This window comes from Lathamus discolor, chromosome 1 (assembly GCF_037157495.1).
Source record: "Lathamus discolor isolate bLatDis1 chromosome 1, bLatDis1.hap1, whole genome shotgun sequence".
Taxonomy (NCBI): domain Eukaryota; kingdom Metazoa; phylum Chordata; class Aves; order Psittaciformes; family Psittacidae; genus Lathamus; species Lathamus discolor.
Window position 1 is genome coordinate 150,627,864 of NC_088884.1, and position 14,686 is coordinate 150,642,549.

The following is a 14,686-nucleotide window of genomic DNA, read 5'->3' on the forward strand; positions in this document are numbered from 1 at the left end:
TTCAGCAGCAGTGCAAACTTAAGCTGCTTCTCTTTAACATCTGTTGTGTTCTTTAATCTGATTTAAAATGCAGCTGCCTAAACTTTAAGATTGGTGGACTGGATTGAGATGAAGTAAACCATTGCCACCCAGTGTTACCTGTCCAACCATGTCCAAATTGTGACTCTGCCAGGTTGCTGCATCATCTTGGTTGTTTTCTAGATACTTGCTTTCGTTATAACATCCATAATGTTTTCTAAGACTTCAGAACAAATAGAGCATTGCATGGCTCTCATATTGTCAATGTTTTTTTAAACATGTGCAGTATAGCTTTTGGTGATGTTGATGCACAGTTCTGTTGTTTTCAATTTCAGAAACCTGTAGGTTTCTCTATTGCAGAATACACTGGTAATATAATTTTTGTGCTAAACATTAGTGAATACCCTTATTCATATTTTATAGCACTGAGAGTAGTATTTTAGAGGTGAGTTGTGTAAAAGCTTGTTTAAACTTAAGTCTCTGGAGGCAGAATAGAAGTGTTGCTTAACAATCCAGCATACAGGAGGCTCGGTGGCAGATTCAAACCGGCCACCAACAGCCACTCTCGATCAGTTGCTGAGGTGAGTAGCTTGAGAGAGGACGCCTGCAACACCGGAGCGGAGAGGGGAGAGATCAGCGTCCAGGAGCCTCACCTCAGAGCGACAAGAGCCACTGAGGAGGGAGCCTCAAGTCCTCAACAGGACTTGCCCAGGACTCGGAAGCTCAGCTCCCGCGAGGGGCTGACTCACAGGGGGCGGAGCCAGGAGGAGTGGCACCAGCTGGGAGTGGCTAAAAATCTTTCCCAGGGAGCGCGGCGACCAGGAGCGCGGCGAACAGAGCCGGCAAACAGAGAGCGTCGAGGCAGAGGGTCGAGGCAGTTTGCGCGGCAGTTCGCGCGGGCAGGCGAGCGGGCAGGGGAGCGGGCAGGGAAGCGTTCCAACCGCCTCATCGAGAGGACTCGCCTGGAGTACAGGAGGGGGAAGGAGTGCTGAGGGACGTAGACGGATTGATTGACCAGATAGATCATGGTTACAACACGATCGAAAGCTGTAGTGAGTACTAATGTGGGTATCCAGACTGAGCCTTCCTGCAGACATGCAGCTGTGCAGGTCTCTGGCTGCAGCGAATGCCTGAGCCTGGCACTTGTATTGGAGGGAGCCAGTGACACTGCTTGCGTTCGCTGTGAGCAAATAAATGACCTGCTCAGGCAGGTGGCTGAACTGAGGGAGGAGGTAGAAAGGTTGAGAGCCATTAGAGAGTGTGAAAGTGAAATAGATTGGTGGAACCACACCCTAAGGCAAGGACAGAGGGAAGTGGTTCAACAAGATATGGATCCCCTTCCCTCCTACCATCAGACAGAAGGAGAGAGCTTAATGGACAAGGATGGATGGAGGGAGGTTCCTCCTCGGAGAGGTAAGCGAAAACCCTCACAATCCCTTCCTCCCTCCCAGTTGCCCTTGAATAACAGGTACGAGGTCTTGGAACTTCAGGGCCAGGTGAATGGAGATGGTGAGGCAAATCTATCTAGTGAGTCACCCAGGGCTAGTCACTCACCCACATACCTCAGAACTTCTCCAACCAAGAAGAAAAGAAGAGTAATTGTGGTGGGTGACTCCCTTCTGAGGGGAACAGAAGGGCCCATTTGTCGACCGGATCCACCCCACAGGGAGGTCTGCTGCCTGCCTGGGGCTCGGATTAGAGATGTTAAAAAGAAGCTCTCTGAACTGGTGCAGCCGTCTGACTACTACCCACTGCTGGTTTTTCAGGTTGGCAGTGACGAAATTATTACGAGGAACGTAAGGGCAATGAAGAGAGACTACAGGGCCCTGGGACGGCTGGTTAAAGGGTCTGGAGCGCAAGTGGTGTTTGCCTCCGTACCTGTTGCAAGCGAGGGTGAAGGGATATATAAGAAGACTCTGCAGGTTAATGTATGGCTACGTGACTGGTGCCAAAGGCAGGGGTTTGGGTTTTTCAGTCACGGGCTGCTGTATGGGACACCTGGTTTGCTGGTGACAGGCGGGATACACCAGTCCCAGAGAAGAAAAAGGGTTTTGGGGCAGGAGTTAGCAGGGCTTATTGACAGGGCTTTAAACTAGTTATGAAGGGGGGAGGGGATTTAACAGGGCCTGTTGGGGACAAGCCCAAGAGGAACATGCTAGGGATTGAAGGATGGCGGGCTAAGGAGGACTATCAATCTCTTGTTTCACTTGTGGGAAAGGATAGCTTTTTAGACCCTGTCCCGCAGGGGAAAAAGGGTACTAGGACTGGCTCCCTGAAATGTCTGTACACCAATGCACGCAGCATGGGGAATAAACAGGAGGAGTTAGAAGTCTGTGTGCGGGCTAAAGGTTATGATCTAGTGGCGATTACAGAGACATGGTGGGACAGTTCACATGACTGGAATGTGGTCATGGATGGCTATGTCCTTTTTAGGAAAGATAGGTCAGCAAAGCGAGGTGGTGGAGTGGCTCTTTACGTGAGAGAGCAACTAGAATGTATTGAGTTCTGTCCGGGGTCGGATGAGGAGCAAGTGGAATGTCTGTGGGTACGAATCAAGGGGCTGACTGGCACGGGTGATACAGTTGTGGGGGTCTATTACAGACCTCCTGATCAGGACGAAGGAGTTGATGAGGCTTTCTACAGGCAACTGGAAGTAGCCTCGCGACTACATGCCTTAGTCGTCGTGGGGGACTTTAATTACCCCGATATTTGCTGGAAGACTCACACAGCCAGTCATTCACAGTCTAGGAGGTTCCTCGAGTGCATTGATGATAATTTCTTAATGCAAATGGTGGACGTACCAACTAGGGGAGCAGCGCTGCTAGATTTAGTACTCGCCAACAAGGAGGGTTTGGTCGAAGTGGTGACGGTCAATGACAGCCTTGGCTGCAGTGACCATGAGATGGTGGAGTTTAGGATCCTGTGTGGGAGGAATAGAATACCTAGCAAAGCCACAGTTCTGGATTTCCGAAGGGCCAACTTTGGCCTCTTCAGTCAACTGCTAAGGGAAGTCTCATGGGAAAGTGTACTAGGCGGTAAAGGGGCTCAAGATAGTTGGTTAGCATTCAAGGACCGCTTCTTCCAAGCTCAGGATCGGAGCGTCCCAATAAGTAGGAAGTCAAGTAAGGGATCTAGGAGACCGGCGTGGTTAAACAAGGAGCTGCTGGGCAAACTCAAGTGGAAAAGGAGAATCTATGGATTATGGAAGGAGGGGCTGGCCGCTTGGGAGGAATATAGGACAGTTGTTAGAGGATGTAGGGAGGCAATTAGGACAGCTAAGGCCTCCTTGGAACTCAATCTTGCTAGTCGGGTTAAAGACAATAGAAAGGGCTTCTTCAAATACATAGCAAATAAAACTAACACAAGAGGCAATATAGGCCCACTGCTGAACGAAGTGGGTACCCTGGAGACAGAGGATATAAAGAAGGCAGAGGTGCTGAATGCCTTCTTTGCCTCTGTCTTTACTCCTGCAGACTCTCCCCGAGGGCCCCGGATTTCTATAGCCCCAGAAGGAGTCAGGACAAAGGAGGAGTTTGCTTTGGTAGATGAGGATTGGGTTAGGGATCAGCTATGCAAACTGGACATCTGTAAATCGATGGGTCCGGATGGAATGCACCCACGGGTGCTGAGGGAGCTGGCGGAGGTCATTGCTAGGCCACTTTCCATCATCTTTGGTAAGTCGTGGGAAACGGGCGAGGTGCCTGAGGATTGGCGGATGGCAAAGGTCACACCAATCTATAAGAAGGGCAAGAAGGAGGACCCGGGTAATTATAGACCGGTCAGCCTTACCTCCATCCCTGGAAAGATGATGGAACAACTTATTCTTGACTCCATCACTAGGCATATCAAGGATGAGGGGGTCATTAAGAACAGCCAACATGGTTTTATGAGGGGGAAGTCATGTATGACCAACCTTATAGCCTTCTATGAGGAAGTGACTAGGTGGAGGGATGATGGTAGAGCGGTAGATGTAGTTTTTCTTGATTTCAGTAAGGCATTTGATACTGTCTCCCACAGCATCCTCATAGATAAGCTAAGGAAGTGTGGGCTTGACGATCAAGTAGTGAGGTGGATCGAGAACTGGTTGAAAGGAAGAAGGCAGAGAGTTGTGGTCAATGGCGCAGAATCTAGCTGGAGGTCTGTGACTAGTGGAGTTCCTCAGGGGTCGGTGCTGGGACCGGTGCTGTTTAATATTTTCATCAATGACCTGGATGAGGGAACTGAGTGCACCCTCAGCAAGTTTGCTGATGACACAAAACTGGGAGGAGTGGCTGACACACCAGAGGACTGTGCTGCCATTCAGCGAGACCTGGACAGGCTGGAGAGTTGGGCGGGGAGAAACTTGATGAAATTTAACAAGGGCAAGTGTAGAGTCTTGCATCTGGGGAAGAACAACCCCATGTACCAGTACAGGTTGGGGGTTGACCTGCTGGAAAGTAGTGAAGGGGAAAGGGACCTGGGGGTCCTGGTGGATAGGAGGATGACCATGAGCCAGCAATGTGCTCTTGTGGCCAAGAAGGCAAATGGCATCTTAGGGTGCATTAGAAAGGGAGTGGTTAGTAGGTCAAGAGAGGTTCTCCTCCCCCTCTACTCAGCCTTGGTGAGGCCGCATCTGGAATATTGCGTCCAGTTCTGGGCCCCTCTGTTCAAGAAGGACAGGGAATTGCTTGAAGGAGTCCAGCGCAGAGCCACAAAGATGATTAAGGGAGTGGAACATCTCCCTTATGAGGAGAGGCTGAGGGAGCTGGGTCTCTTTAGCTTGGAGAAGAGGAGACTGAGGGGTGACCTCATCAATGTTTACAAATATGTAAAGGGTAGGTGTCAGGATGATGGAGCTAGGCTTTTTTCAGTGATATCCAGTGATAGGACAAGGGGCAATGGGTGTAAACTGGAGCATAGGAAGTTCCACGTTAACATCAGGAAGAACTTCTTTACTGTAAGAGTGACAGAGCACTGGAACAGGTTGCCCAGGGGGGTTGTGGAGTCTCCTACACTGGAGATATTCAAGGCCCGCCTGGACAAGTTCCTGTGTGATGTACTGTAGGTTACCCTGCTCTTGCAGGGGGGTTGGACTAGATGATCTTTTTAGGTCCCTTCCAACCCTTGGGATTCTGTGATTCTGTGATTCTGTGATACTGTTCATTCCTTGTACCATTGTTGAGTTATTTTCTCCTGATTTTTAAACAAAATTGAATGTACCAGAGGTTGTTTTCAGAGCTCTCTTATACAGGTCATAATTTTAATATATCTAATTGTTTAACAGTTCAAGGATGTTTTGATATATTTGAAAGAACCTCAAGAATGCCTGTTTTTAATCTTTTAAGTGCAGTTTAATTTTTTTCCATAGGTCTTCTTGTGTTTTCAGAGGATTGCTGCTGACATACTTGGCATCAAACTAAACAAAGCAGAATTGGAGCAATCACAGGTGATTTTTCCACAAATACATGTTTTTTTATTTCCTGGTATTTTATTTAGTGTTAAAAAAAAAAATCATTGGAAATTAGTAAGTGTCCTTTAAAGCAAGCAAATATAGGGAGAAAGTTCAATTTGAGAGCTATTTGTTTAAAAATAGTGCGTAAAATTAGTTTAGAAATAAAGTCCTCTCTATATGTATTCATCCTGCCCCTCTACTCTGCTATTGTGAGACCTCACCTGGAGTATTGTGTGCAGTTCTGGTGTCCTCAACATAAAAAGGACATGGAACTGCTGGAACAAGTCCAGAGGAGGGCCACAAGGATGATCAGGGGACTGGAGCACCTCCCGTATGAAGACAGGCTGAGGAAGTTGGGGCTGTTCAGGCTGGAGAAGAGAAGGCTGTGTGGAGACCTCATAGCAACCTTCCAGTATCTGAAGGGGGCCTATAAGGATGGTGGGGAGGGACTCTTCGTCAGGGACTGTAGTGACAGGACAAGGGGTAACGGGTTAAAACTTAAACAGGGGAAGTTTAGATTGGATATAAGGAGGAAATTCTTTCCTGTTAGGGTGGTGGGGCAGTGGAATCGGTTGCCCAGGGAGGTTGTGAATGCTCCATCCGTGGCAGTGTTAAAGGCCAGGTTGGACAAAGCCTTGGGTGAGATGGTTTAGTGTGAGGTGTCCCTGCCCATGGCAGGGGGGTTGGAACTAGATGATCTTGAGGTCCTTTCCAACCCTAACTATTCTATGATTCTATGATTCTAAATCAACCTTCATTGTAGTAATAAGGGAAAAAATAGTATTTTTTCAGTCTGAGAGCTGGGAATTAAGTGTGTTAAATCCTATGTTTAGTTAATCTCAGATTTTCATCGTCTTTGTGTGCCTATATAATACAGGACCTCAGAACTGAATCTCTGCCTCAGGGAAGGAGTATTGGCTTTGTAAGGTCACTATTTCCCATTTTATTCTGATTTGAAAATGAGAAATGAATCCTGTTCTGTTTCAGTATACTCATTCTCAATGGCAGGCAGAGCTGTGGAATTGTGTGTTTGGGTAGCTATTACGGCTACCTGGCATCTGCAGTTATTTTTCTCACCGTACCAGTCCCAGATAATCTCCCCCTAAAGGAGCTGCATGGTTTACATCCTTGCATTTTGTGTTTTGTTCTTTGAGTTATGAGTATTATCTTGGGGATTTTCTGTCATTTCCTCTGCAGTGAGAAAGGGCTGAGAGGGAAGAATGTTTCCCAGCAGTAGGTGAGAAGGTCATCAAGAAGGTTGTCCACCATTCTCTTACATTGGTTAGCCGTGAGTTAGGGATGTGAATGTAGCGGTTTCACAGTGAACACGTGGCAGAACCCTGCTGCATGTCATGCTCTGAAGTGTAGTAGAACTTTGTTGCAAGTTAATCCTGTGCATTAATTGCTGTATGCAGAATGGTTCTATTGAGGGCATTGTTTTAGGACCTTATGAATTTATTGGGAAAGGATATTTTTGCTATTTTAAAAAATTAGAACTGTAACTATATTCATTAAAGTGTGAGTACTTGCTTAACTATCTACTAGAGTTGGAAGTCAGTTTTTGTCAGTGAAAGTTAGGTAAAAAATGTGTTATTGTTCAAATAAACAACCAAGCAAGAGGTTTTCTAGTGTAACCCCTTTTTCCTTATCCTTCCCTTTCCCTCCTTCTTCCTAGCTCCTGCTTCTAAAAATAATTTTCCTGCCAGTAAGAGTGTGTGCATAGGTTTAAACCAAAAAGATTTTATACAAACCTTATTTCGGAAACCTGAAAAACAAAGATTATACTACTGAATATAATCTTACACGTGCATATACGTAGTATGACCTTACTATGCAATGATGTTTGAGATTACAATGCACTTTAAATTTATTTATTGAACTAAAAGTAGTTGTTTTGGTGGTGAAATATCCTGGAACTGCTAGTTGCTGCCAACGTTAAGCAAGTACCACAAGGTAAGTCAGCAAGTTTATTATGAAAAAAAAGAAAAAGGCAGAGCATTTTTTACCTACAGCTTGGCCTCCTGCTTTTTGAAATATACAATAAATATGTAATTTCTGAACGTGTTTTGCCACAGTGGTGTTTACAATCCGCGTTGAGGTGGTTAACTAGAAAACTGTATTGCAAACAGTAAAATGGTAAAATATACTTACAGTGCATACCTAATGAGTAAGGCCGAAAGGTTCTGAAAAGCTGTAATTTATGGCTAAAGAAATATTGAGTGTGTTCGTTCGATGATTTTTACTACTAAGGCACCATCCACCTGTTGTTCTGAGCTTTATGATTATTTGCATATAAATAATTCAGCACATTAAGAGCTCTTCAGTTTTTCTTTGGTTGTTTAGCTAGAACTGGAACTTCAGCCTTAGACCTCTCTGTGCTTAGTGATTTTGTGTTCCAATAAGTAAGCTTGTAGATAGTTAGGCAAATACCTTAGATTAAAAAGAGAATATAATAAATGGAGTTATACAGAAAATTGTAGCTTTCTAGATAAGGTGTCTATTTTTAAGTTAAAGTAAGAAGCTTTATATAGCCCTGACTCAAGAGTGCATAACTTTCTGTGTCAAATTGGTATTAGCTTTAAGTAGGTTTCCTCCTGCCTTAGTATTGTAATGACAGTTTTTAATTTTGTTGAGCAGATCAATGGAACATGCAGTTGTGGGTCAGAGTTGATATTATGCAAATTGCATTAGCAATAGCTTGTAAGTAGCTTGCAATAACGCATAAACTAAATACTCACTGTGGCCCACCCATTAGTGTTCATGTGAATCCATGCTATAGTGATTTAAAAAAAAAAAAAAAAAAGACCCCTGAGAAAACAAGAACAAGAAAAAACAAAAGAAGAAACTGAGAAACAAAACCAGAAAATGGAGCTGGACAGAAAAGAAACTTCAGTGTTGCCATTCAGGTACAGCACAAGTCACTGTGGTGCTACGCTGTGCATGTAGAGTAAGAGCAACTGCCTTTGCAAAGTTCTACTAATTGAGCATGGTTTCAGTCTACTCTGAAGAATCACACAAAGTGAATCACAAATTCTTTGTTCCAAGTAGAATATTTACTTCCTTTGAGTGGGCTGTAGGTACTACTGTTTAAGTCAATGAGAAACCAGTGGGAATTGTATTGGAGTGTGTGTTAGCTGTAACTTAAGGTTCATTATTGTATAGAACTGACTATCCTGGTCAATTCTAAAGATAGAAAAGGAGAATTCTCTACATAAAACTGGAGAAGGAGAACTTTAACCTCAGGGAGATGAATAGAATGACGTTTTGAGAGAAATTACGAGCCTGCGGTGGAAAAGCCTAAGTAATGTGTAGGTGCTGTTTCCCAAGAGCATGGATCTGGTCTCTTAGCTGAAAGGAGGTGGTGTTACATGATGTCGCCATCACTAGGTTTCTGGTTTACCACAGACTTTATAACAGGTACAGGTTCCTAAGTGTGGTGGTAATGTTTGGATTTTGCTTTTTTTTTTTTTTCCTCCTTGTTTTTTTTTTTTTTTCTTTTTCTTTTCACCTATAGAATGGGCTCAGGGCTTCTTTAAATTAAGAAAGAGCTATATGAATGCATTCACTTAAACTTTCAGCCTTTTAATACTCTAGCTATTGAACTACAAAAGTAGACAGAAAAATAGATAGATGTACACTACATAAATGTTATAAAGAAACAAAAAACTAATCTAATAGTAGGTGTGACTCATCCTTGAATCAGTAAGTATGCAAGTGTTGACTTGGATTTAATCTTTAAACAAAAAGTAAAATACATTGTAGTTTTTACAGATGTGCACTACTCAGATAATGGATCATATCTTTGAATTTCCCATATTTTGTGTAATGTGAGTTTTCCTCATTTTGAAAAACGAGAAGGTTGCTGCTTGAAAGTATTTGTCAGAGAACATCAGATATCTTAATTCAGTCTAGGTGGTAATGAAGGGGAAGATGAAATACTGAGTTTGTGTAAAATGCCAACAGTGATGTGCTCTATGTATGTCTTACTACGTTTTTCTTCATTATTACTGATTGTCTAATGTAGAGAATGCTCTTTAAAACATATTTCTAGTGCTTTTGATTTTGTGCCTGAAGATCATATTTCTTGTGTTTAAGATCAATTCTAATTGCTACACTAGGAGGATCTTAGAAGTGGCTCGCAGGTGGTTAGAAATAAATAATAGGAATCTCAAACATGTTACTTATATGAATTTGTGGTGCTTGACTCTTGACTTTAGAGCTTTGATGAATGGCAGAACTGCAGAAACTTTTGTGAAAAGTGGATGGGTGTTCTTGGTCCACTTCGATTTAACAACACAACTTCTGCTAATGAACCCAAAGAACAAGCCTTAAAAATTGAGTTATTTACCACGCTTTTCCAGAAAACGGCTGCACCAGTTTAAGATATTAATGCAACCCGAGCTATTTGTTTCTGCCCTTTTGCTGGAATTTATCACTCCCACAGCAGAATCAGAAAATGGAAGGCGATCATGTGCCTTGGCCACATCAGGGTGAAGTTGAGCAGTTTAGCTTAAACCGCTGCTGAAAGTTATTTTTAAGTGAAGCTGCCAGACTTTGTGCTGAAGCGGATGAGGTGCAAGTACATGTTACATTCCACCAGCTCTCCTTTGGCGGCAGTGATCTCCAGCAGAGGAATAGGACAGACATTTGGGGGTGGTAAGTTTTTAAACTATCTCAGCTAGAGCTACTAAACCTTGTCTGTTAACATGCTGAGATGACTGTTAATAAAACCTTTATTTGGACAAAACTGTGGTGAAACAAAGAACTAGATTACTCCTTATGCATGACTGGAAAGTAGAGCATGTTTTTGAAATGGAACAGTTCCAAAGTAAGAAAATTGCAGATTCTGACTTATTTTCAGTCCTGAAAATACTCCTCCTTTTAAATCACAAGGGTCTGATGAAATTTGAGGAAATAGCTCCTTTACTAATCAGATGTTTTTCTTTCTGTATTTTTGACTTTCAACTGTAGTGTAAAAACTGCATGGGGTACAGCTTTGTTCCTTGGCATTGGCAAGAGCTAGCATTTTTGTAAGTGATGTGTAGTTTTCTATTTAACTAAATGCCAGTTCAGCAAATCAGGGTGTGTGTGCCAGGTTTGTACAACAAAATGTTTGGCAGATAAGTTTGATCAGGAATTCAGAGCAGCCGCACCAAGAAAGGTTCTCCTCATTGACAGTGGTTTGAACCATGGTAATGATACGCCTAACGTAGAAACTGATACAAAGAAACCTAAGTTTTTAATTACCATGAAGCTAATAGAAGAAATGTTGCAGTGGGTTTTTTTCACTCCTATTTAGATGAAATTCCTTTAGAAAATCCAAGTCATTTATGATAGTCAGTTTCTTGCTACATTGTGCCTAAGCATGGGTCACTAACCTGCCTGTGTTTACAGGATGGGATTTAGACCAATGTTTTGAGGAACAATTAATTGCCTACTGATTGTGAGCCTTTTTTTTTTTTTTTTTTCTTTTTCTTTCCTCTTAGCTGTAGTCAAAAGATTGGTATGAAAAAACTAGGTCCTGTGAGGTCAGATAACACTCTTTAGCGCTAAACCTCCTACCACCACCTTGCATGGGATTTGGCAACCTTTCCCTTGATAACATCAGGCCAGGACTTGAGTAAATCATGAGTGGTGTCCACTAGATAAGATAATATGAATGTGATCAATTAAACTCTAGGCGAGTACATCAGCAGCTAATAAATCCAGATCCCTTACCAGCCAGTTCAAGTGTTGCTGCTTGTTTGACATTCAGGTTTTATTTACAGAGGTAATCTTTAACATATATACTGTTTATATATTCACATAATCCAGTTAATAGTTTCCTTTAAAATAATAGTATTTATTCATGTATTCATACATTTTAACCTTGAAAATATGTTGTGTAAAGCTGAAGTATTTCAGAAAAAATTATTAAACTGGTTTAGGGTATTTTTCATAACTGACCAGCTTCCTCTGTTACTTTGTTGTTCTATGAATTATTCTCCCTTTTGCATGAACACTGTACTAGTAGTAAGCAAACTTCCAACAATTTTGTTTGACTTTAGCAGGGAAAAATGAGAGCCTTTTATTTTTGCATTATGTAGAGCAAAGTCAGAGGTTGCAGCACTTGGATGTGAGGTTGTTAATTTATGACAGTTTTAAAATTATATATTTAGTTATAATGCGATAGTTATGTAATGGAAAAGGTGCATGTGTGCGTCTAATGCACTTGCTACAGTTGCTGATAGGAAGTTGAATAATATTTAAGTACCTTAAAGGAATAGGACATTCCCACCTTTTCTTTCACTGATTTGCTTTCCTTTTTATTCTGTCCCTTCTCTTGCTTTAATATACTTTTGTTGATTGCATGTATAAATATTTCATTTTGGTGCTGTGATAGGGCATGTCCTTGAAGGAGCTTGAGAAGCAGCCCTAATGCTGATGATGCTTTCAGCTAAACATGTTGCTCCTGCATTGTCATAAAGCCTGAAAAGAAATGCAGTTTTGTTTTTCCTTCTGCATTGTCTTCTTATTTCATTCATTCATTCTTTTCAACTACTGATCAATCTCTCCATTTCTCTTTCCTTCTCTTTTTACATTCTTCTCCTTGCCCTCTCTCCATTATGCTGATAACATGCTGATTAACAGCATGTTGTCAGGGCAGAACTAGTGAAATATCCTGAAGAAGATAACCAACATCACAACACTTCCAACTGCCAGAGCAAAGTCTGCTCAATGCAGTAGTTCAGGTATTGGTGGAAAACTTGGTTTGTTTGGTTTTTTTCCCAAGCTGCGTTGCTTTTACATGAAGTAACAACTGTTACAGTAAGTTCTATTGGAAAAATGTTTTGTATTGTGGGTGCTTGTAATACTTAACATATTAATTTGGAACTCTGTACGATTGCATTTTGTTTCTAATAATAAGGTATTTCATAGAAATTAAATACTTCATGCTGCTGCATTAAGGAGGTCCTTCAGTGCTGTGTATTCAAAACATTGCATAGCTGCCTCAGGTAGAAATAGACTTATTTGGAAATTGGCATCTCGTTTCCTACTCCTCATATGGATCAGACCAACAGTCTGATCAAATGCTTTTAAATAGAATGAGTAATACCTGTTGGATCTGTATTAATAAATAAATAGTCAGTCTGCCTATCAAAGATTTTGAAATATGGTTGTATTTAAAATTTACTTTGAGTTCTGTCTGTGCGTTCCTGTGCAGTGCTTGGAGTGAAGACCGAAAGACAAACTTATGTACAATTTCAAATTACAGTTTAGGCAGTTATTCTTAAAGAATGCATACCATAGTCTTTGTAAGCAAGTATTGTTTTATTATTTCCATTCAAAACAATTTTCATGGAAGTAAAACTGTATTAATGGCTTTTGCAAAAAAGTCGTGATCCATTTGTAGCCTTGTGAAAATCTGCTGAGGCACTTCCTTCTGCTTAAAATGGATAAACTAGTACTTAGAATGAGAATTAGCACCTGGGAAGACTTCCTGTAAGGTAGTGGAAAAAAACGTAAATGGTACCTGTTTTGCCTAATATTTCATATACTTTTATAGCAAAATATCTGTTGAATTTTTTGCCAGCATGAAGATTGCATTTCCTAATTGTTAACTTGTGTTTTCTTTTATGACAGAGGGTGGTGAAAGCAGATATTGTCAACTACAGTCAGGAGCCTGTGACAAGAACTGTTAATCCTCCTAGAAGCTCAATGTGTGCAGTGCAATGACTGTGCTATTCTCTGTTTTGATACCTTCGGTGGTTGTCCTATCTTGACACAGGCTCTGGGATTACCAGGAACTTTAACAGTGACTGTCACAACAATGCATTTAGAGGCTTCACAAATGTGTTACACCACTGTATGCTGAGAAGCAGCAGGCAGGCAGTTTTTGTACTGGCTGAAATTCAAACATGAGACCACACACTTTGGAAAATTAAGGTCTATATTCTTTTAAATTATATTTAAATAAAACAGTATGACTGTGTTTATATATTTCTTCTGATCTATTTGACTGATACTGAAATAAAAATGGATGAAGAAGTCCGGCATTCAGAATGCTTTTAAAGACATCACCATTGAAGGGTATTTTGCCAAAGCATTTTTTAAATTTTTCCTTTTCTTTCTCCTGTGATCTGAACTAACACTCAATGAAATGTAACTTGGAAAAGCTATTGCTGGAATAATTTCCAGCACATAATGTATTTTATCTAGGGGTAATTTGGAAAGTATTCCATTAATATATGTACATAGTGCAAAATGTATAAATTGTATCCGCTAAGACACAGTGCTTGAAATAAAGCCGTAATTATAAAAACAGTTACTGAAGTCTCCAGTTGTCTCCATGGATGCTCTGAAAAATGCTAGTGCTTTTGTGTATTTTTATTACCACATCAGCATTAGTTCTTGCAGTAGTAGATATGCTTATATGTCTTCATGAATATGGATGAACCTCAGTCAACAGTTTGGGCTGTAAATGTTGAGTGATATATTCAGCATGCATTAGAAACTGTTGATAGATCAATTAGGATCAGTCATTTTTAATAACTAAATGAATTACCTTTGGCCTGATACTCTTTTCTTTCTACTTCAGAGTAAATGACAAATAAAAAGCTCTCTGCTCTGTGATCAGTGCATTTCTCCTCTGTTCTTTTGCTAGCAGTCTCTTTTAGATGTGCAGTTCTCTGCTGGCACATCTGAATAGAAAGCTAAGGAGAAAAAAATATTAAGCCAGCTTGAGTCCAAACTAGAAATCTTTCTGATGTTTTAACTCTGGAATGTGTTTTCTTATAAAGTACAGCAAAGCATTTCAAGATTTAGAGAATTAATGAGGCTGAGTGAAGGAAGCTGGTATATCACAAGTGAAAATGGTGAGTTTCTTCATGTAAGTTCTCCTATTAAGCCGTTCAAGCAAGTGCTTAATAGTTGGAACTACTAAACTATTAGTTTAATAAAATAGTTGACCTATCAAGTTTAAAACAAAAGAAGATTGCAGATGGCAAGAATCTGCTTTTTGTTATTATTTTGGTATATTCCAAGTTCATTGGAAAGCTAAGTTAATTTTTAAACCATGCAAATGTAGCTTGTCACAGTTTTATAGCTGCATGAGAATGACTTAATATTATATCATTCAAATGTGGAATAACCTAAGAAACAAGCTGAGATACTGAGAAATTACTCTACACTAAGGTGTGAATTTGCAAGAAAATATTCATTCTAGGGTTACGGTCTGTGTTCTTGTTCCTGTTCCTT

General features: G+C 41.1%; 1 protein-coding gene across 2 annotated transcripts in view; it reads left to right on the forward strand.

The window, feature by feature from the left end:
* Positions 1 to 13,753, forward strand: part of RAB28 (RAB28, member RAS oncogene family) — a 66,760-nt gene extending 53,007 nt beyond the window's left edge. The window contains exons 6-8 of one of the 2 annotated variants that reach the window (XM_065659205.1): positions 5,366 to 5,443; positions 12,080 to 12,180; positions 13,073 to 13,155. In XM_065659205.1, the coding sequence (XP_065515277.1) occupies positions 5,366 to 5,443; positions 12,080 to 12,175 (174 nt within the window). In that variant the 3' untranslated portion in view covers positions 12,176 to 12,180; positions 13,073 to 13,155. Of the gene's footprint in view, positions 1 to 5,365; positions 5,444 to 12,079; positions 12,181 to 13,072 lie in introns of both variants that reach the window. The other variant, XM_065659212.1, reaches the window with a different exon arrangement.
* The last annotated feature ends 933 nt before the right edge of the window (positions 13,754 to 14,686 follow it).